Source organism: Oryctolagus cuniculus, chromosome 1 (assembly GCF_051225735.1).
Source record: "Oryctolagus cuniculus isolate XC-2025 breed Fujian yellow rabbit chromosome 1, ASM5122573v1, whole genome shotgun sequence".
In the NCBI taxonomy this organism is placed as follows: domain Eukaryota; kingdom Metazoa; phylum Chordata; class Mammalia; order Lagomorpha; family Leporidae; genus Oryctolagus; species Oryctolagus cuniculus.
This window is the reverse complement of record NC_142867.1, coordinates 178,263,886-178,278,044: the sequence shown is the minus strand read 5'-3', so window position 1 is coordinate 178,278,044 and position 14,159 is coordinate 178,263,886. Positions and strand designations below refer to the sequence as shown.

General features: G+C 43.3%; 1 protein-coding gene across 8 annotated transcripts in view; it reads left to right on the top strand.

Moving 5' to 3' along the window:
- TTC39B (tetratricopeptide repeat domain 39B) overlaps positions 1-14,159 on the top strand; it is a 152,673-nt gene that overhangs the window by 30,835 nt on the left and 107,679 nt on the right. For all 8 annotated transcript variants that reach the window (XR_016223799.1, XR_016223801.1, XR_016223804.1 and 5 more), the window contains one exon: positions 11,932-11,966. Coding sequence is in view for 2 of the 8 variants with exons in the window: in XM_070052366.2 (XP_069908467.2) it covers positions 11,932-11,966 (35 nt within the window). In the remaining 6 variants the exon portion in view is untranslated. The remainder of the gene's footprint in view (positions 1-11,931; positions 11,967-14,159) is intronic.

Genomic DNA, 14,159 nt, shown 5'->3' with positions numbered 1-14,159 from the left:
TAACCTGCTGTGCCACAGTGCCGGCCCCATCATGGAAGTATTTTTAAATGAAAAGGCTTCCTCCTTTGACTAAGTAATTAGAGTCCCAGTCTATTAACACCCAGGCACCATACTGGTAATCTACAGTAAACTGAGCCAAAGATAGAGAGATAAAGTAGAGCCAAAGATAGAGAGGGAGAAAGGGAAAGAGAGGTGTTCATCCACTTGTTCACTCCCCCAGATTGCTGCAACAGCTGGAGCTGAGCCAATCTGAAACCAGGAGTCAGGTGCCTCTTCCAGGTTTCCCAGCTTCTTTTGGGTCTCCCATGTGGGTGCAGCGGCCCAAACACTTGGACTGTCTTCTACTGCTTTCCCAGGCCACAGCAGAGATCTAGATGGAAAGAGGAGCAGCTGGACACAAACTGACACCCATACGGGATGCCGGTGCCACAGGTGGAGGCTTCCCCACTGTGCCACAACACTGGCCTCCAAGGTTCATTTTACAACCATAAAAATAGGAGCTGAGGAATATGCATGGAGAGTAAGATAATTTGCTCACTTGTGGGAAGCAAATTCAACTATATGTAATTGTAAATAACTTGTGTTTTGCATATGCACTCTTTGTTTTATGTTGTATATTATCGTGCATATTTTATGAATTTGCACACCCATTCCCTTGTGGAGTTATGTCCAGAACTATGGGTGTTCCGTTATAATAGAAATTTAAAGTATTTTTTCAATATTATTTAATTTAATTTTTCTTAGAAAACTTTTATTTAATAAATATAAATTTTGAAAGTACAACTTTTGGATTATAGTGGTTTATTATTAATTTTAACTATGCATGATTTTTCTTTAAAATACTAACTTTAGAACTTAATTCCTGTCTTAAGTTGCAGCTCAGTTGTGTTTGTAGTGAAATTTAGAAAGGAAGAAATCTTTTTCCTTGTGATGTAGTTAACTTTTCATTTTAAAAACATGGTAAAGTGTTATTAGAAAGTAAGGCAACACTTTTTTTGTGAGAGCGACATCTGGTGGTCCTTTCTAAATTCTGATGGCTTCCCTGTGCCTGGCTAGAAGTTGCTGGAAATCCCAAAGAATCCTGTGTGCTGCTTTGCCCGGTGCTGACTTCACGCGAGTAGTTCTCCAGCACCACGTTGGTACCAGGACTATGGCCCCAGCTGGAAAAGCCGGCGGTGCACTGGGATGCAGGCTCTCTGAATGCTAGTCTAGCTGAGGGGGTTAGTGCGTGTAGTGGACAAATCACTGCCTTGGGAAGGATTTCTGTTGAACTTGAGAATTCAGGATTTGAATAAGGACTGCTGTCTAAGCCCCGTCTCTGGTTTCCTCACCAGGAGCCCGCAGGGCTTGAATGTGCTGGCCAAGGCCGTGCTGCTCCCTGGTGAGCTGAGATCTTACGAGGTGTCTGAGAATCTGTGTCCATAGAGGGCAACCAACTAAGAAGGGTCTGAGTGTGAAGAGATAGGAGAAGGCATGGTAAGGCCCTTCATATCCAGCTCCTTGTTAATGCACCTGGGAAGGCAGTGGAAGATGGCTCCAGTACTTGCGCCCCTGCCACCCACGTGGAAGGCCTATATGGAGCCCTTGGCCTCAGCCTGGCCCAGCCCCAGCCAGTGCAGCTATTTGGGGAGTGAAGCAGCAGATTGTTTGAAACTTTTTTTTTTTTAAGATTGATTTACTTATTTATTTGAAAGGCAAAATGGTAAGAGAGGGAGATAGAAAAACTGGATTGCTCCCCAAATACCCTCAATAGCTAGAGCTAGGCCAGACCTAAGCCAGGAGCCTGGAACTCCATCCAGGTCTCCCAGGTGGGTGACAGGGCCCAAGTACTTGGGTCATCATCTGCTGCTTTTTCAGGCTCATTACCAGGATGTTGGGTCAGAAGTGGAACAGCTGGGACACAAACTGGCACTCTGATACAGAATGCCAATGTCACAAGTGATGGCTGAACCACCTGTGCCACAATACCCACCCTCGAAATTCTTTCACACCAAAGTTTTAGAACCTCTTTTTTGTTTAAATTTCATTTTTTTAATTTTAATTTTTAACAGATTCAATATGACTTATAGATACAAGTCCAAGAACAAAACGATATTCCCTTCCTCCCTCCCTCCACTCTCTTTCCTTTTACCTTTTTTTTTGAGACAGCATATTTTAAATTTACATTGATGTAAAAAGGCTTAATACTTCACCAAATAAGAAGTTTGACAAGTAAAAAGCAAAAAGACCCTAGTTTAGTGGGAATACAGACAACAGCTATAAACAATAATTGAATGGAAAAATGACCCCTATACAGTTTTTTTTGTTAGTCATTCATAATTTCTTTCAGTGAAATAGAACCAATGACAGTGTAACATCAAATTATTTCCTGTGTGGTTACAAGACAATTATTCAGTTCATTTAGACTTTAAGCCATTTCCTCTCAACAGTTATGCTGTTGAGCATAATTTCACGCAGACTGCAATTCAAATATTTATAAATTACATTTTTGTGCCCTATTAATGACCACAGATCAGGGAAAATGTATGGTATTTGTCTTATGGGGATGGCTTATAATGGTATAATGGTTTCCAGTTGCATCCATTTTGCTGTGAAAGACAGGACTTCATTCTTTTCTTATGGCTAAGTAATATTCTATGGCTTATTGTGTGTGTGTATCACATTTTCTTTATCCAGTCATCATTAGAACCTCTTTTTGTGTGAATTGATTCATCTCATGTATTGAAATTTAATCTTATGAAATTGCATTTATTGATCCTGTTTTGAATTGGACCTGTTTGATCCTGTTGGATGCATTATCTCACAAACAGTCTTACAGCAATGCTGGCAGGTAGATAGAATCCCCATTGTACACATCAGGAGATAGAGGATCAGGGTCAAGGGTGGAGCTGAGAGTCAGACCCAGACATGTCTAACTTGCAAGCCCAAATTTCTGCCTTCAACTGTGGTGCACTGACTGTCATTAACGTCATGTATGTGTTGATTTATAGTGATAGTGCTTAGGGAGTAGAGGCACACTCATTCCTTAGACAGATAAGTGCATGACTCTTAGTGTGTGGACACTTCCATGAGTAGTGTTTGGTTATGATGCAAGGAGGGATGGCTCTTGTTATCATCCTGTCATGATTGCATTGACAGGTACTGACTGCCAGAGACTGGCACACACTGTACGCACAGGGCTCCTTTGAGCCTCCCCAAAAGTCCATGGGTACTACAGGTATCTCCAGTTTACAGATGATAATACCAGAGTGAAGTGGAAGGGAAGGGTTTGCAGTGGAGGCACTAGGGAAGAAAAAGACGGAGAAGAATGGGTGGATGGAGAAAACCATGGGTGGACTGGAGGCCAGGGAGCTCGGCTTGTGCTCTCCTGTGCTGAACCTGATAAACCAAATGTAGGCAGCAGGGTTATTTGACCCACGCCTTTCTTCAAGTTCATCTCAACCTCCTTGCCCACCAAATCTGAACAGCCTGTCTAGACTAAAGTAAAATGTCCTACTGATATTGTTCAGCGGTTTTTCAAGTTTTCCACACAGTAGTGGTTGAAATCAAAGCACAAGGTTCTTCCCTCCCTCCCTTCCTTCCTTCCATTTGAAAGGCAGAGTGACAGAGAGGCAGAGGCAGAGAGAGGAGAGGTCTTCTCATCTGCTAGTTCATTCCCCAAATGGCTGCAACAGCTGGAGCTCGGCCAGGCCAAAGCAAAGAGCCTGGAGTTTCATCCAGGTCTCCCATGTGGGTGCAGGGACTTGGGCCATCCTCTGCTGCTCTCCCAGGCACATTTGCAGGGAGATGGACTGGAAGTGGAACAGCTGGGACTCGAATTGGCGCCCATATGGGATGCTGGCACTGCAGGTGGTGGCATTACCTGCTGTGCCAGTTACAGGCAAGGACTTGTAGTGTGAGTGGGCTCAGGTATGTGAACCCCATGGCTTGTTTCTTATGTTCCAGGACATTAAAAGGTCTCCTGTATCTCTGCTATCTTTTTTTTTTTTTTTTTAAAAAAAGATCTTCAAGGTGTTGTGTGTGGACCACTTTACACTGTCTCATTGCTAGCTCCTTATGCATACCATGGAGGTGGATAGTCTGCTTTGGCTTTATCCATCCATCAGAGTGAGCTATGTGCCGTTGGTTATCTTAGGTTTGTAGATAATGTGATCATAGTAAATTCTCTCCGACCCTGGAGCCTTTCCTTATGTACATTCCTCTGCCTCATCCTCTCGCCTCCAGTCCCCAGGTCAGCCCTCCCTCCCCTGATAGAGTTCCGTCCTTCCTCCTGGTGATCACATAGTTGGTGTAGCCTCTTTCTACAGTAGAGTGAATTCTTTGAAGGAGGGACTGTGCCTTTTTTCTGTGTCACTTGTTCTTGGCTTGTTGATGTTCAATGCATGTTTGGATGAACATTTGAATGAAGTGTAACTCTCTGATAATAGTTAACAGTTGCTTAGTAAAAATATATTTGATTTATTGATTATTTCCTAAATTTATAGAAAGTAATCCTTCTCCTTGACATGTCTGTTACTCTGTATTACCTATTTTCACTATCAGATTTGTGATTTTTGGTGAAAATAAAGCTTTAAGAAACACAGAACTACCATAACTACCATAAAAGCAACTAAAAATTACATAATGATACATTTGGAGAAAGAGAGAAATTATTTTTAATTTCAAGGGATGAAATTTTAAAATAAAAATGCTTAAGGTATGAAGTTTTTCTTATTGAGTATGTTATTAAATCTTTCAAACAAACCCATATGTTGGAGTAATGTTTGAAAACTTCCAGTTTCTTTTTTCTTTTCTTTTCTTCTTTTTTTTTTTTTTTTGTTAGATACATATAGAAAAAATCGGGTTTAACACATCTGGACAGCTTCAGAAGTAAACTCTGTGCCACTTGCCTTTTCTTTCTTTTTTTCTGGGAGTTCTGTTCTCGAGAAGGTCACGGTTTGTTCCCGCAAGGGCCAGCAACCTGTGGTTACAGGCAAGGACTTGCAGTGTGAGCAGACTCAGATGGATAAACCCCCGTGGCTTCTGTCCCTTTGAGCAGGAGCTCTGTTGGTCACTTAAGGTTTCACAGGGATGGTGGTGCCCGAGTGGATTTTTACTTTTGTTTTCGAAAACATATCTTACTGTCTCAAGCAGTAAGACATTTAAAAACATGTAGGTCTGTGTAAGATGCAACTGGTGATAGCCCGTGGATCTGGCTGGGGAGTTTAGATGCTCCAGAAGGCCACGGGCCACTCTTTGAACTTGGCAAATAGATTGTAGAGACTTGGATGGCAGGTGTGAGCAGAGTGAAAAAAAATATTTGTGACAAATGAGTTCAAGGTGTACATACTTAGAAGAAAAAAAATCTTTACCCATACTTTCTGGTTGAAGTCACTTCATGGCCTACAGTTAAGGTTTATTTTAAATACATTAATACTGACTTAGAAAAACCAACATTTCAGTCAAGTTATAATCAGAAATGATGTTACTTATATGTACACATTTCTCATATGATTCCCGACCTGGCAGCGTGCCCTCTCCTTTATGCGTGAAAAGATTGACATTCATTGTTGAGGAATCCTGGTGGGTCACTATGAGAACAGTCAAGTGCTTATTTGATGTCAGTGTGGTTCCCCATTTAGGGCATCTTGACTCTCAGAGGAGTACGTGGCAGCCCTCCAGACCCCAGCGCCCGTGGCCCTTAGTCCCTGCCCTAGTCCCACTGCTTTTCTCATCTCCCTGGGAATGATCCAGATGTGCCCCAGGACATAGATTCTCAGGAATCTAGCCAGCATTCTCAGGAGTCTAGAGTTCTCTGAGTCCATGGTGCTAAGCACAGTTTCATTGGTCAGTAGAATGGAACATTGAGTGAAAGCTCCAAGGGGGGAAGGTGAGTGGTTCTCATTGAGGAGAAGGTGCCTGCAGCCCCATCCAACCTGCCACCAGGCTACAAGGCTGCCCTGGAACAGGACGTGGCAGCATTTGCTCATAGGCTCATGACGTTATCCATAGATAAAAAGGAAAAATGGAGGAAGGGACAGAGGAATAATAAGAAGAGGAAGAGGCGGTAAGGGGAGGGAGGAAGAGGAGATCCATACGAGGGATTCAAAGTTGTGGATATGCAATACCTAATTTTAGTTTTTATAATGTTTTTAACTATTTCTAGTTTCCTTCATGGAGTCATATTTGCTATGAATTCCTTTTTGTATTTTAAAGATTTATTTTTTATTTCCTTGAAACGCAGAGTGACAGAGAGAGAAAGAGAGAGGGAGAGAGAGTCAGAGAGACAGAAAGAGAGAGAGTGAATGACTCTCTTTCATCTGCTGATTTACTTCCCAAATGGTCACAACTGCCAGGGCTGGGTCAGGCTGAAGCCAGGAGCCAGGAACACCATCTGGGTCTCCCACGTGGGTGACAGGGACTCAAATTCTTGGGCCATTTTCTGCTGCTTCCCCAGGCACATTAGCAGGGAGTGGATTGGAAGTAGAGCAGCTGGGACTTGAACTGGTGCTCATGTGGGTTGCTGGCATTGCAGGCTGCAGCTTAACCTGCTGTGCCACAATGCCAGCCCCCCATGTATTTTTTCTTAAAAGATTTTAAAAAATGAAAGGCAGAGTTATAGAAAGAGAGAGAGAGACAGAGAATTTCAATCAGCTGGTTTATCCCCAAATGACTGCAACAACTAGGGCTGGACCAGGCTGAAGCTAGGATCCTGGCATTCCATCTGGTTCTTTACACTCCACATATTCCTTTTTTATACCACAAAATTAACTATCATTCAGACATGGAAGCCTTTAAATCTGTTTGGTACCTTAGGAAGTTAATGTAGAGTACTGAAATGACTACTGTTAGGGGTGGTACTGTTAACTAGGTTAAGCCTCCCTCTGTGGTGCTGGCATCCTTTATGGGTGCCAGTTCAAATCCCGGCTGCTCCACTTCCAATCTAGCTCCCTGCTAATAGCCTGGGAAAGCAGTGGAAGATAGCCTAAGTACCTGGGCCCCTGCACCCATGTGGGAGACCTGAAAGAAGCTCCTAGCTCCTGGCTTAGGAACTGCTCAGCTCTAGCCATTGCAGCTATCTGGGGAGTGAACCAGTGAATGGAAGACCTCTCTCTCTGTCTGTCTATCTGTCTATAACTTTGCTTCTCAAATAAATAAATAAATCTTAAAAAAAAAATGAGTACTGTTAATAGCATATTTGTCATTTTTATTCTTTGTTTTTCTGAGAGATAAAGATAATGTGGACATTTTTATCGTTAGTATCCTCATTGTTTAAGGCTCTTGAACATTCATTAAGAGGGTGCGGTCACTGAAGTGCACTTGCATACATTTTGGTACTCCAAATGTGGCAAAGTTAGGAAATTGGGATGAAGATTGTTTGGAAAAGCCCTGAGGGTTGATGCAGCGCCCCCTTCACTTTCTCCACTGTGTCTCAGCCTCCAGAGCCCTGGGTAGGGGGCAGCCTTGCATCTGGAAGCTCTCCCTGAGGGTGGGATGACGGGGTGGGGGAGCATTGTCCTTCATCTGTGGATTAGCCTGTTTGCTAAACTGTAAAGTGAAACTGCTCAAGATGAGAACCTGCTACCCCAAGACAAGAGCACTCAGCCAACTAGTCAGGCACCAATTATTTGCTAAGAGTCTATGGAGCGCAAAGCACTGTGCTAGCTATAGAGTGGATTCAAAGAGCATGTAATGACCCTTGATGTTGGCAAAGGAGTCAAGATAGGTCCTTGAGAAAGTTAGTACCATTTTGAGGCAATGCATGGTTAGGAGCCAGCCATAAAGCAATGGAAGCATTTGTCACACTGTGCTCACGGGTAATAGCCTCCCAAGCTTGGCCTCTCCAGGAGAATGGGAAAGGCAAAAGCACTGCCTTCAAGGAAGGAACTAAACACAGGCTTTCCCATCGTCACATCGTGCAGCTTTGCTGCCCTTTCCTGAAACTGGGAGGAACCTGGCTGTCTCTGCCTGTGCATGTTGTAGCCAGAGCACACGTGGTGGGCCTACCTGGTACTGTATGAGTGTAAAGGAAACCAGCTGTCGCTCCCTGTCTTCCTGGAGGAACGACACAGGACCCTGCGTTGTTCTTTTGTCTGCTCGGCCCTTCCCGGGTTAGCTGCTGGTTCTTCCCGGGTTGGCTACCGTCCCTTCCACCTCCGTGGAAGGGCGGTTCCCCCTGCCACTTTCCCCACTTCCGCGGGGGAGCGGCACACCGCCGGCCGGCTCTCTCGGGGGCTGCACAGGTGTTCCTTCAGATAGATGTTCCTGGTGCATGTTGTCTCTCTCCTCCTTTATAGTCCTCTTCCACCAATCCCAACTCTGCTACCCACACGCCGAGTACGCTGCTCTCCTCCAATCAGGAGCAGGTCCTGCAGTTTATTGGTTGAACTGGAGGCAGCTGTGTAGAAGCTGTTTCCTCCTCTCCCAGCGCCATATTGTTGGAGAGCAGATGCATAGAATAAGTCTTAATTCCAGTAACTTAGTCTAGTCCAAGTTGCTCCCAGTTGCTCCCCACACCAGCTATGGTAATCAGCACTGGTGTGGCCCCAGAAGTTGATGGAGAGTATGGGGAAGCAAAGAGATTATGAAGAAAAGTCCAGTTAGGCCTTGTGAAGAATATATGTGGATGTACTTAGTGGTGGGTATGAGGCTGGAATGGTAGTCAGCCGCATATCAGGTGCCCAAGCGAAGGGTCCTGGTGGGAATCCCATAGAGGAAGGGACTCTTTGATGTAGCAGCAGGGGAAAATAGAATATGAACTGGGTGTGGGGACCTAGAAAGACAGGAGGAGGAAGCCATTGGGTTCCTGGGGATGATGGTTGGCAAGTCTGAGCAGTCTCTCTGACTTCTGGCTTGTCACACCCCCCAGGCGGATCCCATAATCACTTTTCCCAAGAAGCTAGGAAACTGTGTACAAGTTCTCCTAAACAAAATGTGTTGTCATGATGAATGTCAACATGGAATTTCTAAAAATGAGAAATATTCTTGTAAAGATACAAAATGAACATGTCAGAATTTTCTTTAGTCCACCAATGAGGAAACCAGTGAGATGGTAAACTGATTCAAAGGGTATTTGAGGAACTGGTTATTAATGGGCTTTAAAAAAAAAAAAAAAGAATGTGAGATTAAGGTTTGTAGACTCTTTGTGGTCAATGTTTCTACTGTCAAGACGTCTTCAACAAGTAACTTCACAGAGTCTGTGAAGTCTCTCGGGTTGTACATAGAAAAGTCAAATTCAAACGTGTTCTCCGCAAGAGTGACGTAATCCGAGGGAGGGCCTGTTGAATGATGCTGCAGTGTGACATTGATGTTGAGAGGATGTGCTGCCTTTCGCCTCCCATCCTCCGTCTTGCCCAACTGTCTCATTTCCAAGCTTTGGGTAGTTTTTATGAATGTTTTTAAACTGCTTTGGAGTTAAAGAAACTTGATATTGAACCTCAGTACCTTCACTTAGCAGCTATGTAATGTTGGGCAGCTAATTGCCAACACCTGGCTTTATTTACTTGCTGTAAATTTGGAAGACCAAGTGAGACAGCTTTTGTATAGTGGCTGGTGCATGACAGGAACTCCATAAATCTTAATCTTAATTCTCCTCTTTTCAAAGCTAAACAATTGTCATCTGTTGTCTGCACTTCACAGGCAAGTATGCTTTACTTAGAAGCCTGCTTCTGGTGACTGAACAAAAAGGAGAGATGTTCCTGGTGACTTGATATCCTTTTTTTTTTTTTTTTGATGGTGAGGATGGAGATATTTCTTGTTTAAGTGAAAATATTAGCCTTGCCTCCTTGTACATGGAGAGCTGGCCTCCAAAATTGTACTCTGTGAGGTCCATTCGGTAACTTAGTGTCTCTGTGTTGAGGTTTTTGAGGAGAGGGGAATGGATAGATGCCTTCCAGGAGTGCCCTCTTTTGCATACCCACCTCATCTGCTAAAGGTCAAAGGTCATGACAAATACAGTCAACAGAGGGACTGTGAGCTGATCTCTGGGACAGACAGTTGGTTCTAACAGCCAGAGCTGGCTGCCTGAGAGCGGATTCCCTTTCTTCCATAACCCCGTCTCTCAGGAACCCATGTACTGGGCCTTGACTTCAACTCCCTTACAGAGTATGATGGTAATGTTGATTCATGGGTCAGACGTCCCAAATTCAGTGCTGCCACTGTTTATCTTTGTGTCTTCTTTTTAAAAGTTTGTATACAGCCTTTTATCTTTCCTGCATATATTGTAAAATTCAATAGGTCTATGTGTTGTTTGGTGTGAATGGTCACACAGAGGAGAGGTTCTGTAACTCTGTCCTTTATGTCTGGGTCATAGCTCTGAATGAGATGTGATATAATCAGCGTCCGTCATCCAAACTCAGTTTCGTTCATTCATTAGGCAACAAGGATTTATTGAGCAACATCCCTGTGCCAAGCCCTGGTGATTTTTCTGTGTCTACAATAAGAGCTGGCTCTGATGGAGACAAATAGTAACCAAGTAAACAAGGAAGATGATGAGGTTATGATAAGTATCATGAATGAGATAACCCTGATGATGGGAAACTCTAAGTAAGCTGCTATTCTAGGCATTTTAGCTGGGGTGATCAGAGATAGTCCTCCTGAGGAGTTGGCTTTCTGAGCTGAGAACAAAAGATGAGGTCATTCAGGGATTCTGGAAGCCATGAGAAGGGATTTTGGTTTTTAAGGGAGCTGTCATGTATGTGTGTCTATGATTGTGTGTGTGTAGTCAGTATGTATGAGTGTGGAGTCTGTGTGTGTTCTCATGCTGTAATTTTTTAACAGGTTATTGGCATGAGAGGCTGTCCTCCGTGGCACAGGTTATAGTGGGGAAGGCTGGTGTCAGGGAGATTGGCTAGAAGGGGAGTTCAGTTACCAGTGAAATGAAACCTGGAGGGTGCTTATTTGGCTGGCTGTGGAGAGGGAGAAGACTAAGTTGGGGAGGTCCTGTAGCTTACTTATTTTATTCTGTATCTGGAATGAATGAGATGGAGGAGTGGGGGGCCAGTATCGTGACATAACAGGTTAAGCCGCTGCCTGCGGTGCTGACATCCCATGTGGTCCTTGGTTTGAGTCCTGGCTGCTCTACTTCAGATCCAGCTCCTTGCTAATGTGCCTGCGAAAGCAGCAGAAGGTGGCCCAAGTGCTTGGGCCCCTGTACCCACATGGGAGACCTGGATGAAGCTCCTGGCTCCTGACTTTGGTCTGGCCCAACCCTGGCCATTGTGGCTATGTGGAGAGTGAACCAGCAGATGGAAGACTTCTGTCTCTCTCTCTAACTCCACCTTTTAAGTAAATAAATAAATAAATATTTTTTAAGAGAGATATGGAGGAGTGAAAGATAACTCCATCAAAGAAGTCACACTGTCTTCAGATGGGCTAGATGAATATTTTACCAGTCTTAGTTAAAAAACAGTCAAGCCTCACTTAAATCTGTGTGCTTGATTTCTGTGAAAAGACTCCCATTAGTTTTTTTTTTTTTTTTTTTTTTTTTTTTTTTTTTTGACAGAGTTAGTGAGAAAGAGACAGACAGAAAGGCCTTCCTTTTTTCCATTGGTTCAACCCCCAAATGGCCGCCACGGCTGGCGTACTGTGCCAATCTAAAGCCAGGAGCCAGGTGCTTCTTCCTGGTCTCCCCTGTGGGTGCAGGGGCCCAAGCACCTGGACCATCCTCCACTGCCTTCCTGGGCCACAGCAGAGAGCTGGACTGGAAGAGGAGAAACCAGGACAGAATCCGGTGCCCCAACTGGGACTAGAACCCTGGGTGTCGGCGCCGCAGGTGGAGGATTAGCCTAGTGAGCCACGGTGCTGGCAAGACTCCCATTAGTTTTACTGAGTGATTCTCCTGCATGCTTTCACCTCCCTACCCGCACTGCACCTGTACGCACAGCCATTTTTTTTTTTACATGCAGGTTTCTTAATCTGGAGAAACTCATAAGTGTTTTTTATTCCCCCCAGGACATCTTTGAAGATGCTTTGGAAACCAACTCTATGTAAGTAGAAACATAATAAAAAGTATTCCATAAGCAAATGTTTATGATTCTTATATCCAATATAAATATTCCATTCTTAGTAAAAAAGGCATTCTTTAAAATTAAAGAGTTAGGATATGATTGTGCTTAAGAAAGGATATACCTACATTTACTATGAGTAGTATTTCTTGTGATATAAAAGGAAAATGCTTTCTAACATTATTTTATAGCTAACCTTTTCAGTGCTTGTCCATATTTATTTACATGGTTAGCCTCATTATATAGATTTTTGCTTTTGGTTTACACTTGACTTCATTGTAAGCATTTACGCTAAGCCTTTATTTTGGTAATAATTTTAAATGGCTAATTTAGAGTAAGTGGAATCTCATAATTATCTATGTTGCCATTGTTAGACATCTAGGTTGTTTCTTGTTTATTAACTTACAACTAAGCAATGAATATTTTCATGTATGTAGCTTTGCCATCTTTTTGAATTACTTCTGAAGGTTAATTCTCAGATGAAGGATTGTTGGATTAAGAGGAGTGACTATGCTCTGTATGTATCTCCAGTTGCCTTTCTTTCTTAGCTTGGGCTGCCATAACAAAATACAATAGACTGGATGGTTTAAACAACAGAAATTTGTTTTCTGTGAATTTTGGGAGCTGAAGTCTAAGATAGGGCACCAGCACATTTGGGTTCTAGTGAGGGCTGTCTTCTTGGCTTGTGTACCGCTGCCTTCTTACTGTGTCCTCACATGGAAGAGAAAGTGAAAGTTACCCTGTTGTCTTTCCTTGTAAGAATATTAATCCCTTCACAAGGGCCTCAGTCTCCTGACCTTATCTGAATAACTAGTTATCTCCTAAGGGCCTCAAGTACCATTGCTTTGGAGGTCGGGCTTCATCGTGCCAGTTTTTGGGTGGTGGCGCTGGGGCACACAATTCAACCCAGAGCATCTTCAAAAGAGCTACCCAGTTTGCACAGCTGCCAGTGCCATGTGAGGGAAGTGCTTTAAACAGTAGCGTTACCATTACTGAGTATTATTTGAAAAACAGTTTTGCTACTGAAATGGTACCTGTTTAAGCATTTAAAAATTTTCTGTATTATATTTTGTCCTTTTCCTTTTATATGACTCATACTTTTGCCTTTTAAAATTTTTTCTCAGTGTTTTTCTGATGTTCTTACGGATGTTATATCATGTCTGCCTTGATCATTTGTCATTTTTGCTACAGATATTTTCCCAGGCTGCTAGTTTTCTTTATGATAGAAATACATATCTTTATCTTGTCCCCAAATTTTGATGTTTATGTGGTTGAATGTTTATTTGATTATGAAAAACTTAACTGTGATTGTGATTTAGTAAAAGAAATAACCACCTTTTTGTTTTGTAAAAGTTTTAGATTTTCAGAATCACAGTGAAGTTAGACAGAGAGTACCTATATACCCACTCAAGACTATTAATAATCTTTGCTATTAATTTCTTAAATTAGCACAGAACATAACCTAATATACATCAATACTTACTACAGTGGGTTAAGATTTCTTCTTGTTCTTTTTTAATTGATTTTTTAAAAGATTGATGTATTGGCGCCAGCACTGTGGCATAGTTGGTTAAGCCGTGGCCTGCAGCACCAGAATCCCATATGGGCGCCTGTTCGAGTCCTGGCTGCTCCATTTCAGATCCAGCTCCCTGCTAATACACTTGGGAAAGCAGCAGAAGATGACCCAAGTCTCTGGGTCCCTGCTCCCATGTGGGAGACCCAGAAGAAGCTCCTGGCTCCTGGCTATGGCCTGGTGCAGCCATTTAGGGAGTGAGCCAGTGGAAGGAAGATCTCTGTCTCTCCTCTCTCTCTGTAACTCTGCCTTTCAAATAAATAAATTGATCTTTCAAGGCAGAGTTACAGAGAGGAAGAGAGACAGAGAAGACATTTTTTGTCCTCTGGTTCATTCTCTAAATGGCCAAGAGTGGGCCAGGCTGAAGCCAGGAGCTTTTTCTGGGTCTCCCACGTGGATGGCAGGGCTCCAAGCACTTGGCCCGTCTTCCACTGCTTTCTCAGGCACATTATCAGGGTGCTGGATCAGAAGTGGAGCAGCCGGGACTCTAACTGGTGCTCATACAAGATGACAGCCTTGTAGGTGGAGGCTTAACCCATTGTGCCATATAACCAGCCTCTCGGATTTCTTCAGTTTTGCGTAGTGTCCTTTTTCTATCCCAG